At 38.1% G+C, this 18,296-nt stretch overlaps 1 protein-coding gene across 1 annotated transcript in view; it reads right to left on the bottom strand.

Annotated features, from left to right (window-relative positions):
• sorcs3 (sortilin related VPS10 domain containing receptor 3) overlaps positions 1 to 18,296 on the bottom strand; it is a 1,218,933-nt gene that overhangs the window by 32,703 nt on the left and 1,167,934 nt on the right. Inside the window, exon 25 of the mRNA XM_039776558.1 lies at positions 1,613 to 1,718. Within this exon, the coding sequence (XP_039632492.1) occupies positions 1,613 to 1,718 (106 nt within the window). The remainder of the gene's footprint in view (positions 1 to 1,612; positions 1,719 to 18,296) is intronic.

Consider the following 18,296-nt stretch of genomic DNA (forward strand, 5'->3'; position numbering starts at 1 on the left):
ACGTCTTTGTCTTGTCTTTGCAGAATGTCTTGTCTTGTTTGTGTTTTAATTTAAAATTTTTATTTTAATTCTATTTTTAATTTATTATTTGCACTTCATGTTGTTACACTGTGGACCATGAGCTTTGCAATTCCGTCTATCTGTATACTTGTATATGGTTGAGATGACAATAAAGTTCGCTTTGACTTTGACAGAAATCCAATACTTACAATAAATACACTGAACAAAGCTTTAATGGGCCACTGAAGGATCTGCTCTCAACTTTGGAAGATAAAGGCTGAGGGAGGTCCTTCAGCTATGACATGAAGGTGGGCTTCATCCACAAGGTGTAAAAAACATAGTAGAGCAAAACAAATAACACAGAAACACAATACTTGCAAATTAAATAATTAAAGAAAAGATAATCAAAGAAAAACAAAATCTTACATAAATCAGGAAAAGAGAAGTCAATGCCACGGGCTTAATCAATAATATAAAAAGACAAATTACATTAAAAAAAAAACACTAGATCAACAAAGAATAAACTTAATCCAGGGCTACAACCCACAGCTAAAGCATAACAAAAATTAAAAAAAAGACATATTCTGGGCACTCTAAATGAATGGCTCTCAAACTTCTAAACCTAGTAATGAACTAAAAGGTTGGCATATTGTCCTGCTTTGAGGTGTACTTTTATAGGGAGCAAAACTACCATTGCAATTTCACATATTAATTATATCATGTCATCACAGATGTCACAATGTGGTGGGCAGAAGTAGCTTGCCATCAAACCAAGAACTGTAGTTTTAATATTAGTTGTTCAGTTTTGCCTGGTCCAAGGTTGACTGCCTTACTCTAAAAGCTGCCAGGACAGATAAATACACCTTTTATTTTCACTCTTTTGATTTATTGTCATGTTGCTTTTCCTTCACAAGCCATTCCAATCATTCATTATCTATATTCACTTCAATTCAGTGATGCAGGAGTCAGAGGCTATCGTGGTAGTATGAGATGCAAGGCAGGAACTAATGGGCATCATTCATCTGCCCAACTGTCTGTCCGTCACTCACTCACTCACTCACTCACTCACTCACTCACTTACTCATTCACTCAGAGTCATACAGGGCTAATTTCAAGTCACCAGCCTACCTAGTCTGCATGCCTTTGCAATGTGAAAGGAAAATCATACCAGAAGGGAAATGCAACACAGACAGTGACTGGTTTGGATTATGAACACAGGACACTGGAGCGATCAGGCAGCAGCACTAACTGCTAATGCTAATCGCCCTTATACATGTTAAAGTTAATTACCTTCACAGAAGCAGTGTACTAAAGTTGGATTCTATCCCCAATTTGCATCTAAAATCTCTCTGGCTTGTGAAAGATATTATAAAAGGAAAGATGAAATGGCCAATTATTCATGGTTATGTTCTTTTTCTCCCATATTGTTGGCCATTCATGGAAAACGTCAGCTCCTGAAAATTGTTCACATTTAAAGTTTCACTTTCCACACAAGAGAACTTGAGCTAGATACACAGATTTTTCTTCACAGTTAATACAGTCTTCCCAACCTTTTCAAAAGCATTTTATTTATCACAACCAATATACTTTTTTTGCTAAAGTTTTTACTTACCTCTTGAACTTGTAGATTAAAAAAACAGCTAAACCCACAAACACCACAGAAAGCAGCATCAGCATGGCAGAACTACTGTGCCTTGGACTCGAGTCAACAAGAGGAGCTAAAAAGAAAAAGAAGCAATTTAACATATTGTCATTGCCCTTGTTCGGTGTTCAGTTATGCAATAAATACTGATTTCCCTGAAGAGCAGTAAAGCACCAATCTTAGTTATTAGCCTGCCTGTGATACTTTAAATCAATCAGTCATACCTTTTCTTGCCATAGCTCAAAGATACTACATGGAAACGCTGACACGCATATGAAGCAAGCATACAGTAGAGTGCTAAGGACAATAAAAAAATAAATGACATGCTCTCTTGTTTGGCAGGGTCAACAGAGATTCAAGTCTTTAATAGTTTTATTTAGAATTTTCAATTTCAATTAAAGGGGACAACAAAAGTATTTTTTTAGTACAAGTGGTAAAATATGTACACCACTGGCTGAGATAAAGGAAAGGATGTGGATGCAATCATTTTGATCTGTCTGTACCTCAGGCTATGTGAGCAAGTCTTTAAACCATGTGTGTGTCTCTCTGTCGGCATGTGTGAAATAATAATAGGAGCTCATTTAGAAGTCCATGTTGCTAAAGAAGCACTAGAGGAGTCTAAAGTGGGCAGCAGCTTAAAAATAAAATTGGAGCTTGGTCTTCATCTGCTTTATTGGGGCATGCTTGAACGCTCAGAAAAGATGGAATAGTTTTTCATTCATATTCAAGTTTTATGTTACATATACACAGTACAAGATTCCTGCTTGCCCTAAGATTGATGGTGGTACATTAGTAAGAGACACTGAATACACCACCTTATATTAAACAGCACATCGGGCAATACATTTATATAAGTAACACACAGAAGGATAAACCTCCTTGTGGGAAACATTCAGACAGCATCAGGGGAACTGCTGGTGATGGAGAACTCCTGGTGCCTCTGAGCCGGGTCTGCTCTCATTTTAGGAAAGAAATGGAAAGGCAGAACACTGCACATGCACCTGAAGGGAAGCTGAATAATAACCCAAGAGAGTCAACCCTGCTGAAAAAGGTCACAGTAGAGGCAGGGGAACTGCCTTTCTGGTTACACCCCAAGGGGAATTATAAAAGGAGGTTCACTGAGAGAAATGTGTGTTCACCATTTTTAATTCAAGAAGAAAGAACTCTGCCTCACAGGCTGCTCCAGGCATCGCTGGGAGAAACGTAAACTGTCTGACATGTCACACTCTGCTAAATAGGAACAGGAACAAATGTGCTAGCAGGTCTGATTTCCTAAATCTTGTGAAATGTCTTTGTTGGCACAGCATCCCTAGCATGTCAGTAGTAACCCTATAAACCTATTACTTACAATGCTGTACAGAAAAAACGCTGTGTTGCTAACCTTCTGTTTTGCCATGGAAATACCAATGTGCATATACACTACATGTATATTATGGGAATTATGGGAAAAAAGGTATATTTTATATAAAACAATAACAGATAACAGCATTTGACCATTTACATATTAGAAACATATGTTGATGTACAAGTGTGGAGACCTCAAGGGTGAAGTTTGAAAACTCATTTTAGGGCACTAGACGCTAAAGAATGTGTTAATGTTTACTGTTATTTTATTTTTGACAGGCGTTCCCTTTTTCATCTGACAGGAAAACAGCTGTGCTGATTAAGAAGGACGAGAACAAGAAGCTCCACACTAATGTATTTGCATATTAAATATGAATGGCAAATGATACATTTGAATATCATAAATATGATTATATTTTTTATCCAAGGGAAGTATAATAAAGCCAAATTCTTTGGATTATTGACAGTTAGCTGGTATATAGCCATCAATAAAATTATCAGTCCACCATATTGTAGAGCTTCCTGGTGATTATTGAGAAACATTAAAAAGCATATTGTATGCTGTACTGCTGCTCTATTTGGCCTACCAGGCATAGCACACTAACAAAATTAAACAAAAATCACTATAATGTTAGAATATACATCCAAATATTGATATCTTAAGATGTGAAAATGGACTCCCTTTTTAAATCCAAGGTAAAACCTTTAATAAAGCACACCTTTATTAGAGCTGCCAGTTGTTGATACAACAATTATGTCTGTCAGTTATTTTTCTCAAATGAAATTGTACAATCCGTCATTACCATCTCACTTAACACTTTCCTGCTGTATCTACTTTTTGTTTTCGGAGTCCAGCTGTGATGCTAGGCACCACTACTACCCTGACCAAGCTGCTACTCCTGGATATGGAATAAGATGTTAAAATTGCTGGAAACTGTTTGTGTCAGTCATGTCAGACATTGCACAAGATTGTCATATTATTCTGTAGTTGTTAGTGGTTGAAATGGAAAAAAGAGAGCTGGTTGTATTTGTTGCTGTTTTGGCTGATAATTACTGTATTTGGATCACTTTCAAATAGCGGGGAGGGATGGGGTCTTCCTTGGAGTCCCGATAGCAAAGTTGTTTTCAGATAATACAGTAGAGAGCAGCAGGGAAGTGCAAAAGCTCAGTGAAATTACAGATTTTTTTTTTTTTTTTAAATAAGTGTTGATTGTGGGGTGAAGTGCCAGCACTCATATGCCAAGCATGGGGAAAGTGCTGGTACAGAAACTACTTCAAGCACACATATTTGTGGATTCCAAAACCTTCTGGATCATATGTGAGAAAGGAATGGGCAGTGGTGTATGCCTGGTAGCAGCCTCTTGATGCCTCTTGTGTTCCTTGTGAACCTGCCTTCTAATGCCCTGGGGGAGCATTGCTTATTTCTTGCCATTCTGGTCTGGTTTGGTTTATTGGCACAATACTTCTAGTGATGCCCTTCCTTCTGCCCTAGCAAGACGAGATATATTGGACTGCTGATGCTAGTTATATGGTGAAAAAGGTCGACAATGGGGAACCAAATTAAACTACGAGCAGTAAAGAACGAAACTTCAGCCAAGATCCTGCTTCTGGTTGAATTTCTCCATAAATGGCTCCCCACTGTGATATTAGGTATTTATTTATTCAAATAGTCTCCACACATTGATAATGGGGAAATCAGGACTCAATGTATATACCTGAGAGCTGCTGGAAAAACTTAAGTGCAAATAGAAGCTCTGCATCTAGAAACCTCTCTCACTTTCTATAGATTTTATAATAGCTGTCCCTCATGGGTCACCCCATGTAGTAGTGAAACAGGACAGTGAGGAGGGCTCTGCCCGGCTCTCCACTCCTGATGTCACGCTTACCCCTCCCCTCTGCCCGCAGCCTCTGTCTCAGATTAGTGCAAATATATCACTCCTGCAAGTAAACTATGATTCTTAGCGTAATAAAAGTCACAAAATCAACCGGAACTTTCAAGCAAATTACAGAAAAAGCCTGATTTAAATCTATTAAGTAGTTCCCTCGTTCGCTAGCTAAGCAGACGTAAGGGACTCCCCGAGGCTGGCGCATGAGTGAGGAGGGCCCTGCCCCCTCTCCCCTCATCCCGCTGCTTCTCTCTCAGATTAGCTCAAATAACTCGTTACCGCAAGCGAACTATGATACTTAGCATGATGACAGAGGTCACAAAATCAAAGAGAAGGAAATTATAGAAAAAAACCCGATCTAAATCTGTTAAGTAGTTCTCTTGTGAAAAGTGGACAGACATACAGACAGACAGATGTTGTATTTTATATATAAAGAGGTATGCTACGGGTAATTGAAACTTACATCAGCAAGCCATTTTGCTTTTCTCATGGAATTGATGACACAGTTGTCATGATAGCAAAACAGGCGCAGAGAAAAGAAAAGATATGGGAAGGACTTCCACCACAATGCTCCTGATTTGCTGCTATGACGTGGTTTCATTTCAAATTTTATTTTTTTTGGCTTTCTTGTAGTACATGGGTGGAATTTTTCAAATTTGTTTTAGGTTTTGTATGATATACAGTATGCCAGCCAGCAGGAATTCATTTTACTAGGTGCTGTTTCTCCCAGTTCTCTTGTGTTTGCTGTTTGTGTTCTTTAGCCCACGGTAACCTTCTTCATTTTTAGGACCATAACTCATTTGGTCAGCAGCTACCATATCCTGTTCTTAACAAGGTAGTTGTACACTTTAATATCCCTTTTTGTGCACCCCTGTTCTATGCATCTGTTGCCTGACCATTACTGTTACTGTGCAAAAGTCATTTCAGTTGTTCTTGGCTTCTTCCATTAATGTTTTGGTTCACACCTTTACCGGACTGAATAGTTTTTCGAGGTTCCTTAGTCTCAGCCTAGATATCGTTGTGCATGAGAGTGTCTTTTCTTGATCCAGCACTTTCACACTGCATTGAAAGCCACTTAAATCTTTGCCCATTCTTCGTCTGAATTACATAAGTGGACAATCGGTTAGCTGTGTCTGAGTATACTCATTTCAGAGTTGACATCTTTGTTCAATAATCAGATTCTGATCACAGAGCCATCTTTAGCTGAATGATTATTAAATGGTGGCAAGTTTCCAATAATCCTAGAAAACAGCATAATTCTTGAATCTTACCAATTCTCCTCTTAGCTCTCCATACAAAATACATTGTTATATTCTGATCCGGTCACGGTAAGGGCAGAGGCCCCTAGTAATAATAATAATAATAATTAATCTGCGATGTACCAGCAGCTCGATGGCTGAAACGCGATTAATCGGGGGATGACTGTATACTGTATATACAGTATATACTGTATATATATATATATTTGAACACACTGCATGTACTATCTATATATGTTCAGTATATACATGACACACCTGATGAAAGCTACACAAACTGACTCTGTTACCTTTTTTCTTTGCAGTGTGGGGTTTACCTTTACCGTTTTCTGCTTTGCAGATGCACATTAATGTAACCCTTCACTAACTTCATATTCACACATCTATATAAAACTAAGGTAATTAAAAAATAGTGACCCTGTTGCCCTTTCTTCCATGTTAGCAACTTTTTGGTATACAAACATACAAGCGCACTGGTCTTTAGCAGAGGCTGCACACCACAAGCTTTAGTTATTCATTTCGTTTGAAAGGTTAATCTTGATGTGTCAAAAGGTGGGTGTCAAAGTTTATTACCGAAAGAGATCCTTCTTCTACTTTCTTTGCTTGTTGGCTTCCCTGGGAGGCAACCTGTGAAGTCAATGACCTTTGAAGAACAGCTCAAAGGCTTTTAAGACCTTTTGGTTTTGAAAAATCGAAAACCGTCAACTACATTGGCACAAGCTAAGAAAATAACGTGTTTACATAAAAACGTTACCTGCCTGCATCAGACAGCTTTTTTCACGTTATGTAATGTATTGGTCCTTTGGGCAACATCAATTTACACTGAATGTGTATTACTCTCTGGTAGCCAATATTTGTGTCCTTCAGAGACCAGCAATCAGAAAAAAAGGATATAAAATATTCATAAACAACAGCTGAGCTATGGCCATTTTTTTTAAAAAAGAAAGAAAACAATTTTATTTTTACTTTTTAAATGCTACATTTTAAATTGGGGTAGAAGAAACCAGGCAGGCGTTCTCTGCATCTGCACTCACAGACACACGCTTACCTACACATCCGAAAAGCAAGATTGATATCTTTATTCTTGGCAAGGATAAAGTCACCAGTTCAGCACAACATAATGTATTGTTAAAATGTCCTTCTAGTGGCACATTAATTATTCATGTGGTTGATGTATATTTAATTGAAATCTCATTCATAGTTTTAAGAAAGAGCTGACCCATCAAATTATGTAATTCCTTTTTTTACATATAAATGAATCAAAGAGAGTTCTGAAATTTGCCTATGTGACTAATAAAATTGATTTGCTGTTTTTTCTAGTCCAGTCTTGGCACTTAACGTCATCCCAGACAGGTCCAAGTCACGTCTGCTTCTTTCAGTTAGCTTGTTACTTGAAACACATCAACACTCTTTTGCAGACGTGCTTCCTATAGGAGATCCTATTCTGACCGAATGTCAAGAGAAAACTTTACAAACCAGATTAACTCTGCACATGTGGACACCTCAGATCTAGAAACCAATGATGTCAGACTTATTTATTTTTTTTAATCAAATTAATTCTATTGAATCAATACACTTCCATTCTCTGCCCTTACTTTAAGAGTCAGTCTTGACAATTATGAGTGGAAAGCTACAGGCAGCCTTAGATAAGGCCTTAGTTCTAGAGAAACCCTCATGCCCCATGAGCACTGATATTGAACTTTTAAAGTTTTAGCAATGCATACTGGGGAAGAGAATGGACCAGAAGTCCCCAATGTGAAACCCACATAAATGCAAGGAGAATGAAACAATAATCATCTACACTGAGAATGACATTGGGGTTTGGGCCTAATGCTGTGTCATTATCAGAGGCAGTTCTTTGCGGCTACATGGTGTAACATGGCCGAGAACAACTGTTATAAGCAGGCTGAAAGTTAAAGCTTCAGACGAATCACCCCATTTAATATCAACAGAAAGACAGCCGCACAGAGGCAAAGTGATAACAAATAAATGGCTTTGGTTAGCCGTGTTCTGTCGCTCAAACCTTGTGGCTTGAGATTTGGATGCTCTGTCCTCCTCTTTTGCTGGTCAAGGTCTGATGGCCAGCTCCATGATTGCCCGATTTTTATACTGTGGGGGCATAAGTTGGAGCTGAGTGTCTTCCTCTGGTTGCGCTTCGATACTAGTGGGGAAAGTGATGATACTGTTTAGCGTCAGTGCCCCCTGTCATCCAGGGTTGGAATTGCTTAACTTGTCAGAGCCAGGAAGGTAGTTCCTAGGCACATATGCATGACTTTGGCTGTCATGATGGGGTTCAGTCCAGTGGCCACTAGCATCATTGTACCCCTTGAGCTTGTACCCTCTGTCTCCTTCTCTTTTTTCAGAAATAAAGTCCCACCTAACCCAAGTGGAAGGTTTCAGCCACAACTTGTTGGTCCAGAACCTTTGTGCTGGCCTTCTCTAAATCTATCGGGGCCATGATTTCTCAGATGGACAATCAGATAACCTTGTAGTGAGTTACCTGCACACTGTGATCTCACGAGAGTGTAATCTTCTTATATCTCGGTCCCTCTCTGTTAGGAAAGATCTTTATACAGGCACATTCTGCCCTCTGTGGACACTGTCTATCCACAATGACATAAAGAGATGCCCAAAAATGAAAAATTGTAAATGTTTAGTATCCAATGTACCATTCAAGTCTCTCAAGAGCACTGGTTCTCAAACTGTGGCTTCTCAACATGAGGCCTGCAGAAGCTCCAGGATGCTGTTGGCACACAGTCACTAATTATTTGCATTGATAATTCCTCCTCACATTTGTAATTAGTGAATAATTAATAGTGCAGTATGCAGCATATAAAGCTTGTGATCAGTGTGTCTGTCATGTCAGTTTATTAAAACATATTAAGAAAAACATTTTTTAAGCAGGACTGATTCTAATTAAACTAAAGTTTCAAATGTGGCGGGTACAAATAATTTTAAATTGCACACAATTGTGAGTTTTTGTATAGAGTGCGCAGTGCTTGCTTAAATGTTTGCAAGTTGCTGTTTCATCCCCTCCCCAGCTGCTTATTGCTCAAGTGTGCCTTTTTCCTAATTTCAAATACAGTGAAAATGTCTCAAAGAAAGTGAAAATGCAATCAGTTTTCTATTTTATTCTTTTTATTCAAATTACAAATTATAGACAATCTTTAACAGTGTTCCACTTTTGGAATATTGAGTGCAAAAAAGGGTATTTGTTTTCTGTGTATTCAGTGCAGCAACCATTTTTAGAGTCAGCCAGTGTTTGTTAATTAAGAAATACGTTTGTGGTGAATTGAGTCTCACGAACCGTAATCTGCAATCACAGCTTCGCTGGGCCGTCACTCACCTGTCTCCTGACTAAAAGATTTAGACTCCTCTACAGTACACAGAATCAGAAAGCTCACTAATCTGTGCATTTTTTATTTACCAACAGTTCATTTTATTTACTAAGTGGTTCAAAGTAAATTATAGATGTTATTTTTAGTTATTAATAAGACAAACAGGATTGCAGTTGTTTTTTCTTACTAATAGACAAAATGTCTTTAAGGATTGTTATTGTTCAGCTCTCTCTTGCAATTGCATTTTTATGAATATTTCATATTATAATAATTTTGTATGAAATGTTGATGTCATTATTGTATGTGTATGCCTAACATTTAATTGCCTTTCCAAGGAAACATGTTGATTTCTTTATTGTGTGGCCTACTTACATTGCTGACAGCTACAGCAGTGGACCTCAGTAAAACAAAAATGAGGACCACTGCTTGAGAGAGTTAGCAATAATATTGTACAAGAGCAATGCATAATTATCTGTACTTTTGTGATAATTTTGTTTGTGTTGACTGTACAGCTTTCCTCATGCACATGTTAAAACATGGTGTGTCTGTAGTCACAGTGGTAACGTTTCAACTTTGATTAGTCAGCTTCTCTTATAATTCGAATTAGTAAACATGGCTGCTCCCCTCTCCATTTGCAGCAAAGATGTTCAGTGAGCAGTGATCCACTTTTTATGGGCTGAAATTCTCATCGGTTCATCAGAATCATGCTATGGGCTTACTCAATGTTGTCATCAGTAATGTCCCACTCCTTCTTCATGCTTAACAGTTGTCCGAACATTTTTGAACTGCTGTTCCGTATTGAGCATAAAGCATTTTAGGGAACACAGTTATAACAGCAATGTGCATAATTATTGATTTTTCCCTAGCATATCTCGTCCACCCACATGATGTCACACCAGCTTGAATGACTGAATCAGAGTATTTTACAGTATATAACATACCATTCTCAAACCCACTTAATCCAGTTTAGGGTCACAAAATCTAGACCCTTTTCTGGAAGTGTCCTTCACAAGCCACAAGTCAATTCTGTATGGGGCGCAAGTCCATCCCATCGCACAATCCCACACAATCTTATACTTACATTCACAAGTGTTCAGCTTAGTGCCGCAGACAAAGGGGACTAAGTAAGAAGTGACCACATAATCCCAAATTTTCAGAATGTATTTTAAGGTGGTCAGACAGTGCCAGCTGGGAATTCAGAAAGATTACCAAGAAACTTCCCATGCTAATTTGAAGCAGTCTGTGTAATTACTAAAGATCTCATACAAAAGTAAAGTACCAAAATTTAGATCTCACTTCCTCTTACTGTTAATTGGGTGCTACCTCAACTGACCAAATTTGCAATAATAGAAAAGCTCATGTCTTTACTATATTCTTTTCGATTGTACCAACTAGTTTCTAATTTTGACTCTGATCCTCCCTGATTTATAACACGCTATATTACCTGTATGAACTAAATAATAAGTGCTTTGGGTAGGTAAAACCATTGTTACAAAAAAATGAATAATTTAGAAAGATCTCCTTAAAGGCCAAGGTCAACTGTAAGGGAGCACTATGAACTAGTTGAGGACAACTAACTTAAGTGCATGCATGGTGTAAAAATACAACAACAACAATGTGGAGAGAACTTTGTTCAAAGCATCCAAGCTCTTGTGATAGTCTGAGCAGAAGACAATCAGATGCTGGAACAGTCCATGTCTCTCATTCTGTTAATGGTATATACATTGAAAATAATTTATGGTCCTTTATTATACTAATGAGTTTGAAGAATGCAACCACTGCAAATCATGTTATGTTATGCATGACAAATTGATGGCAGTAACCAGAAATGTTGTTTACATTATATACCTTTTAATCAGTCGAGTAATCGTCTCTGTATCCATAACCATCAAAATGCTGCGAAGTGGAATTATCCAAAATCAATAGTGATCATCCACAATGACTCATCTAGACATATCTTTAATTGGAACGCATCTTGAGTCAGGATGAGAGGAAACCTTAAAAAGTGCTTGAGAGTTTGGCGGGGTTCACGGATGAGAATTTCATTAAAACATGCATTGCCATGAATTCAGAGTATGCCCAGCTGAGAGCTAAGGTCACTATGCCATCAATGACTCAAACTTTCTTGCAAATGAAATGCTGTTCTCCCTTTATCTCTAATCATGTGTCCACTGATGCAGATAGCTTACAGATGTTAAAATCTAAAGAATAAAACTACTTTTATATGTGCTTCTTATTTATCTGCAATAGATGTGATTACATACTGTACATATACTGCAGATAGAGATGTAGACGAATATAGGCTTACAAATGTAATCGTACATCATTACGCAACAGATTAAACATTCAAACCAATATTTATTAATTACTTTATGCCAGTAAATGTCACTGTGATATGGTGTTTCGAATGTTCCAAAATATCTTATCTTTTTGTGAATCAGTTGTTTCTATGATTCGATCTCTCTAATGTTCCATTTCCACTATCACCATATTTAAAAAAAATATATAAACTAATTATTTTTTTCAGAATTCCTAGATTATATACAGTATTTTGTAACTGCAAAATGATTCAAAGACTCCAAAAAGTATGTGGTTTCTCTTATAAGCACATCATCAAAGATGACACATCAGGTCGATTTAAAATCCACCTCATCTGGGGCCTCATGTATAAACGGTGCGTATGCACAGAAATGTTGTGTAAGAACTTTTCCACGTTCAAATTGTGATGTATAAAACCTACACTTGGCGTCAAACCACGCACTTTTCCACGGTACCTCATACCTTGTCGTACGCAAGTTCTCCGCTCGGTTTTGCAGACTGGCAGCACCCAGCGTCAAAGCAATGCTACTGTTCCTGTGTTGTTACTCCTTATTTTCCTGATGCGGCTTTATAAATACACTGAAACTAACCGCATATTGTTTATTAGTGTAATGCATCTGATTGTAATTAACTTGTAACAATATAATGGTCCAGGGTATAGCCATAGTATTCCAAATACCATAACTGCTTTAGCGTTGTTACTCTCACTGCACCTTCTTCTTCTTCTTTCAGCGCCTCCCATTAGGAGTTGACACAGCGGATCATCTTTTTTCATATTACTCTCACTGCACCACTCGGAGTATTGTTATCACTGTATCTGAGTGTGAATCACAGCAGCAGCTGATCGGAAAGAGAATTATCGGTATACAGCATCAAGCACACGCTTCCTCAGCCACTGCAAAATGTTACAAAGCCTTTCTTGTATGGACCTCGCGGTTCAGAAACAGTTTCATCCCAAGAACTATAAACGCACTCAATCAACTGCTCCTTGTAGAACTGTTTGTACTTATAAGTACAATTACCTCACTGTAAACTTGCACTGCAGTTATAATATTACATCTGAGACACTTTAAAAAGTGCATATTTACATATGATGATGATATTTTTAAGATGAAATGCAGCAAAATATGTTTATTATATTATACAGGTAAAACTTTAACTACATTTAAATAGTCTATATTCTTCACTGGGACTGGGGTGAAGGATAGAATAGTTAAACATGTACTACGAAGATAGTTCAATGCTCCTTAAACATTTTGAAGAATCGGCGCTCTAAGCTTACAGATGGCTTAACTTCTATTACAGAGCTGATTGTGTGGCGATCGGATACTTGGAGAAAGAATAGCAAGGACTGCAGGGGTGGCCACGCCAATATATATTGAATATAAAACAGAAAGAGAAAATAACGACACAGCTAAAAAGGCAGCGGAAAATTTCGACAAAAGTTAAACGCTTATGTCATGAGCACAAGGCGGCTATGCAGTGTCCGCAACAGACGTGGCCATCCACTGTGCATTAGATACCATATTGACATTGGCGGGCGAAGGAGCCACCGATTCTTCCTCTGCCCAGGGCCGCCACAAGCCTAGAGCCGCCCATGAGTACTGCTGCAATAAATTATTTTTGTTTAATAACGTGATTTAACTCCTGTCATCATGAAAATGATATCATATATACATCTCAGTATTTTACTTATTCAGAGAACTGTAATATCATGAATGTAATGGATTCTGTGTCCAGTCGGAGGAAGAGAGTCGGTTTAAGAAGCAAGTAGTGATTCACACACATAGAGCACATAGAAGATCACATACAAAACAAAGTATTTAACGTGCTACGTTAATTACGATGTGATTTGAGAAACTGGTTAATTAAACGATTTTAAGATGACGTTTTTGATGTTCTACTTTAATGACAAAATAAACTACATGATTAAAGTAGAAATTTCGAGATTGAAGTTGACATTTCATGCTTTTTTCCCCACTATGTGCCTTTTTTTTTCTGTACCCTAATAAGCTTTCATATGACACTCAGATGGTGGGCTACGACTCGCCTTTTCACGGCGACTTTGATATCTGAGCTTTCAAGTTTCTCCAACATGCTATGTCACTCGATCAACTTCCTTTTGTTGATTATACCACGGTTTAATTAAACAATAGTATGTTTTTCCTTTGCCTCCACTTGGTATTCGCTGAAATTCTTATATTTTCCCCTGTGCTTTTCCCATTGTCTTTTCACAGAAGGCTGAGCTTAAGGGCGATTTATATTGATTTGCATATTCAAAAAGGTGTAATTCTGGGAGGAGTTGGGGCGTTATATAAGGTGCGTGCACGAGTGTTACTTTTCACGTTGACCGGGATTTATGTAGCGGAAGAATATGTAAGTTGGAGCACTCACAGATTCCTGCATCTGGATTTTTCTGTGCGTAAGCACATTTCGGCTTTTGTGCTTACGTCATGTTATAGTGCGAATTTTATGCACGGCGTTATGCATGAGGCCCTGGTCTCCGGACCGAAAAAGACTATCTACACAGGAAGTCCAAATCAGCTGACCATCCCATGTTCAAAGAAGAAAAACTAACTCACCCTCAAGAACGTTTTTTTTCTTCAAGTCATTATAAAATAATTGCTCCTTCCATTTTTTTGCTATGGTGATGAGATCAAAAGCAATCAAGCAAATCAAGCAACGTTCAGGTTCTGATTTTATGATGTTGAAAACGGTGAGAAAAGTGGATTTGTGAGTGTGTGTATTGGTGGAAAATTTAAATGCATTTTCTCATCTTAAATTACAATTTTCATCAGAAAAATTTGCTGTTCTTTTGTGTTTTATAGAGCTACTGAATGACTAGATCTTAGAAAAGATATAAAAAATTAGAATGTTCCATTTCTGAGATTTCTATCCTGAATGCAGAGACCTATTTGCAATGATAAATTCTGAAAAAATTTACCTAACTTTTTCAAACAAGATGCATAGTCCAGTTTAGTCCAGTCCTTACCCCATATCCTTATAAATTAGTCTGACCTATGACCTATGCAAATCAAAAAGTTCCCAGAATTGTAATATAGCAGGAGAGAGAGAGATCAGAATACACTCACATTGTTGTGGAGGGGAGCGCAGCACATCTGTAGACCAGTTACAACAAGTCTGGATTGGTTTCAAAATCAGGTTGGGGAAATCAGCTTCAGATATGCTAGCGGCACAGCAGCACTTAGCATACGAGTCCTCAGTTTGCATATGAACTTGATGTTAGCACGGTGTTCAAACTGTGACATTGTGCTGAATGACAATGCACACATCTAACTCAAACTGTAATTAAAACAATAGTACACACTGAAATCAATCCAGACCTGCTGTAACTGGTCTACAGATGTGCTGCGCACCCCTCCACAACAATGTGAGTGTATTCTGATCTCTCACTCTCCCGTTATATCACAATTTCTTGAACTTTTAGACTGTCCCATCGTATTAAAGAGCGTAGTACAATTGGTTGTATTGTTTTGTAAAATCTTCCGTTGAGTGATTTTCTGTGGTTTCAGGACTCACCCTTTCTTCTTTTCCACAGACTGTAATTAAAATTGTTAGGATAGGATGGGCAGGTAGAATTGTCACATGCTGAACACCATTTATTTAATTTAAGATATAAACCGTGAAAGCTGAGGTAGTGGTTAGCAGTGTTTTGGGTTTGAACCCTGGCCTGGTCACCATCGTTGACAAATTTGCTTATTTTTTTCATTGAAGTTTGGCTCGCAAAATGCCAAAAACGTGGAAACATGGTAAACTGCTGTCTCTGTTTATGTTTATTGGATTTATAGACTGGTACCCTATCCGGGACTGATTCCTGTCTTGTACCTAATGCTAACAGTATAGACTTCCTCCTCTAAGGCCTTGAAATGGGCTATACAAGTTCATTAATACTTGTATGGATGGATATATAAATCACCAATCTAATTCTACTAGCCCCTAGTGTAAAGAACAATCAATGAACATTAAATAAATAACTAGCAGGAGTCATATGGAATTGCTACTCTGTGCAGCCTTATTGCTTGTTTGAGCTATCCACAAAACCCTCCCCAGAATACTTATTTTTAAGATGTGAGTCTATTTGATTTGTGTCTCAGTTTGGTACAAATACTAATTAAGACCCTCTCCTGATCCAACCTTTCTCTGTCAGACACATTTAAATGTTTCTAATTGAGTGGTTATGTGCATCCTTGAGGTTCTGCCTTTCCTGTGTTTGTAAGAATTTGCTGCTGATAGTTGTGCAATCAAATTAATTTGAAAAGGATTTTAAAGCAGAGGTGCCTGGCAATCAAATTTCATAGAAAAAAATTAAAAAGTTAGTTTGTTAAAATACACCCTTTTTCTGCCAAGGGGTACTAAAGCAGGTGAAAAAGTATTGAAGGCAAGAAATGAAAAAATTATATTGATGAATTAAGTGATGATGGGTTGAAAATCATACTAGCAATATAGAATGGATTTAGAAAGTATTCATCCCTCTTCACTTTCTACACATTTTGATGTGTTGCAGTATTGTGCCAAAAACATTTAAATTCACCCCCATGGTATTAACACTCAATACCCCAGAATGACAAAGCAAAAGACAAAGGATTTTAGAAATAGTTGCAGATTTTTTTAATGTTGAATACACAGTTATAGGATGCACTCTTGAACCCCTGGGCCCTCCTAGCAAAGTAGGGAATTTAAAAGAAACTGAGTGCTATTATGAACAATGCTGCACATCCTCTCTCTGACACACTAACCCTGATGACTTTGAGGTTCTTTTAGGTTTGCTACCATGGCTTACGTTTTTCCTAATGGTGCTTCCTCCTGTAGCTAATATGGAGTGATGGTGATTGATAAGGCATTAAGATGGGCCTGCAAGTTTGTTTTTTTTGGACAAATCCTGTTAATCCAAGCACTACTGGCACAATCTCAGTAGTTTTATTCCACATCTGGCTCATGTCAAATTGCAGTTCTTGATATTTGGTTGTTTTTTGTCTTTCCATTTTGAGTATGGAGTAATCACTTGGGACTGAAATGTCAATGATTCATGCTTCATCAGACTGTTTTTCTTTGACAACTATGTCTGGTTTCCTGGCATCTGTCTTTCTGTCTGTTATGTTATTAAAGCCACGGGACAACGACTTGTCTTTGAACCTCCACTTTATTAAGTGCGCACACACCTTCTTTTTACACTCCGTATCCCTGTGCACTACCCAGGACTGTCCGGTCCACAACAACACATTACCGGAACCTTTGTTGCTATAAGGCATAACATCACATCTTCCCCCCTTTAAAAGATAATGACTTTCCCTTGCAATCTTATGTTGTATCAGTTTGTTCTATTACCCAAAAGAACATCTTCATAATAACATCACAACCCAACCATCACAGAACTTTCACAATCTTGAATCAACTTTTTTTTTTTTTTTATATATATATATATATATATATATATATATCAGTCAACAGACTTCAATTAATCTTTCAGGAGGTCTAACAGTGCGTTTTGGTCTGCAATACTTCTCAGGTAAAACAGTAACTTGTTTTGTTAGATCAGAGTTAATGTGATCCACAGAACCTTTGTCAACTTGTTGACTTGCGGAAATGTCAGAATCATCTGATCGCGACTCTGTTTCTTGAACAGTCACTTGTTGTCTTAAGTCCCTCTGTTCCTTCTTAGAATTGCACCCGCTCGGTCTGAATCTCATATGAGCGTGGTATACTTCTCTTTCAACACAACCTTGTTGCATCCATGTTCCTGATGCATGGTTCAGGATTCGAACTCTATCACCAGGCTTGAGTTTTCGCAGGATCTTTGCTTTCTTGTCATAGTTTCCTTTTTGTTTGTTTTTAAGTTGTTGTTTTTCCTGTTTAACTTTGTTCGCCCCAGCAGGTGTCAACAGGTCCTGGTGAATGAGTAAGTTAGTGCGTATCCTTCGACCCATCAGCATTTGGGCTGGGGACAACCCATTTTGAAGAGGAGCACTCCTGTAAATCATTAGACTCTTGTGGAAGTCGGTCTTTCCATCGTGACTCTTCTTCATGAGAGCTTTCACAATCTTTACAGAACTCTCCGCTAGCCCGTTGGACCTAGGGTAGTTTGGGCTTGATGTGGTGTGTTGAAATCCCCACTCTGCAGCGAAGACATCAAACTCCCTACTGCAAAACTGCGGCCCATTATCAGAGAACACTTCACAGGGAACTCCATGTCTTGCAAAGACTGTCTTCAGAAAAGCAATGACAGCTTGGCTGGATGTCGCCTGAAGTGTTGCAACTTCTGGATAGTTTGAGAAATAATCAGTAACTACAATGTGGCTCTTACCATTGCAGTCAAACAGGTCTACCCCAACCTTTTGATATGGATAATCGGGCACTGGATGAGACATGAGTGGCTCTGCTTGTTGCCTGGGTCTGTATGTAAGGCATATTTCACATGAAGCTGTAAGCTGACTGATGTCGTGATTTATCCTTGGCCAATACATTACCTCACGGGCCCTGCGCTTACATT

Source organism: Polypterus senegalus, chromosome 1, assembly GCF_016835505.1.
Source record: "Polypterus senegalus isolate Bchr_013 chromosome 1, ASM1683550v1, whole genome shotgun sequence".
Taxonomy (NCBI): Eukaryota; Metazoa; Chordata; class Cladistia; order Polypteriformes; family Polypteridae; genus Polypterus; species Polypterus senegalus.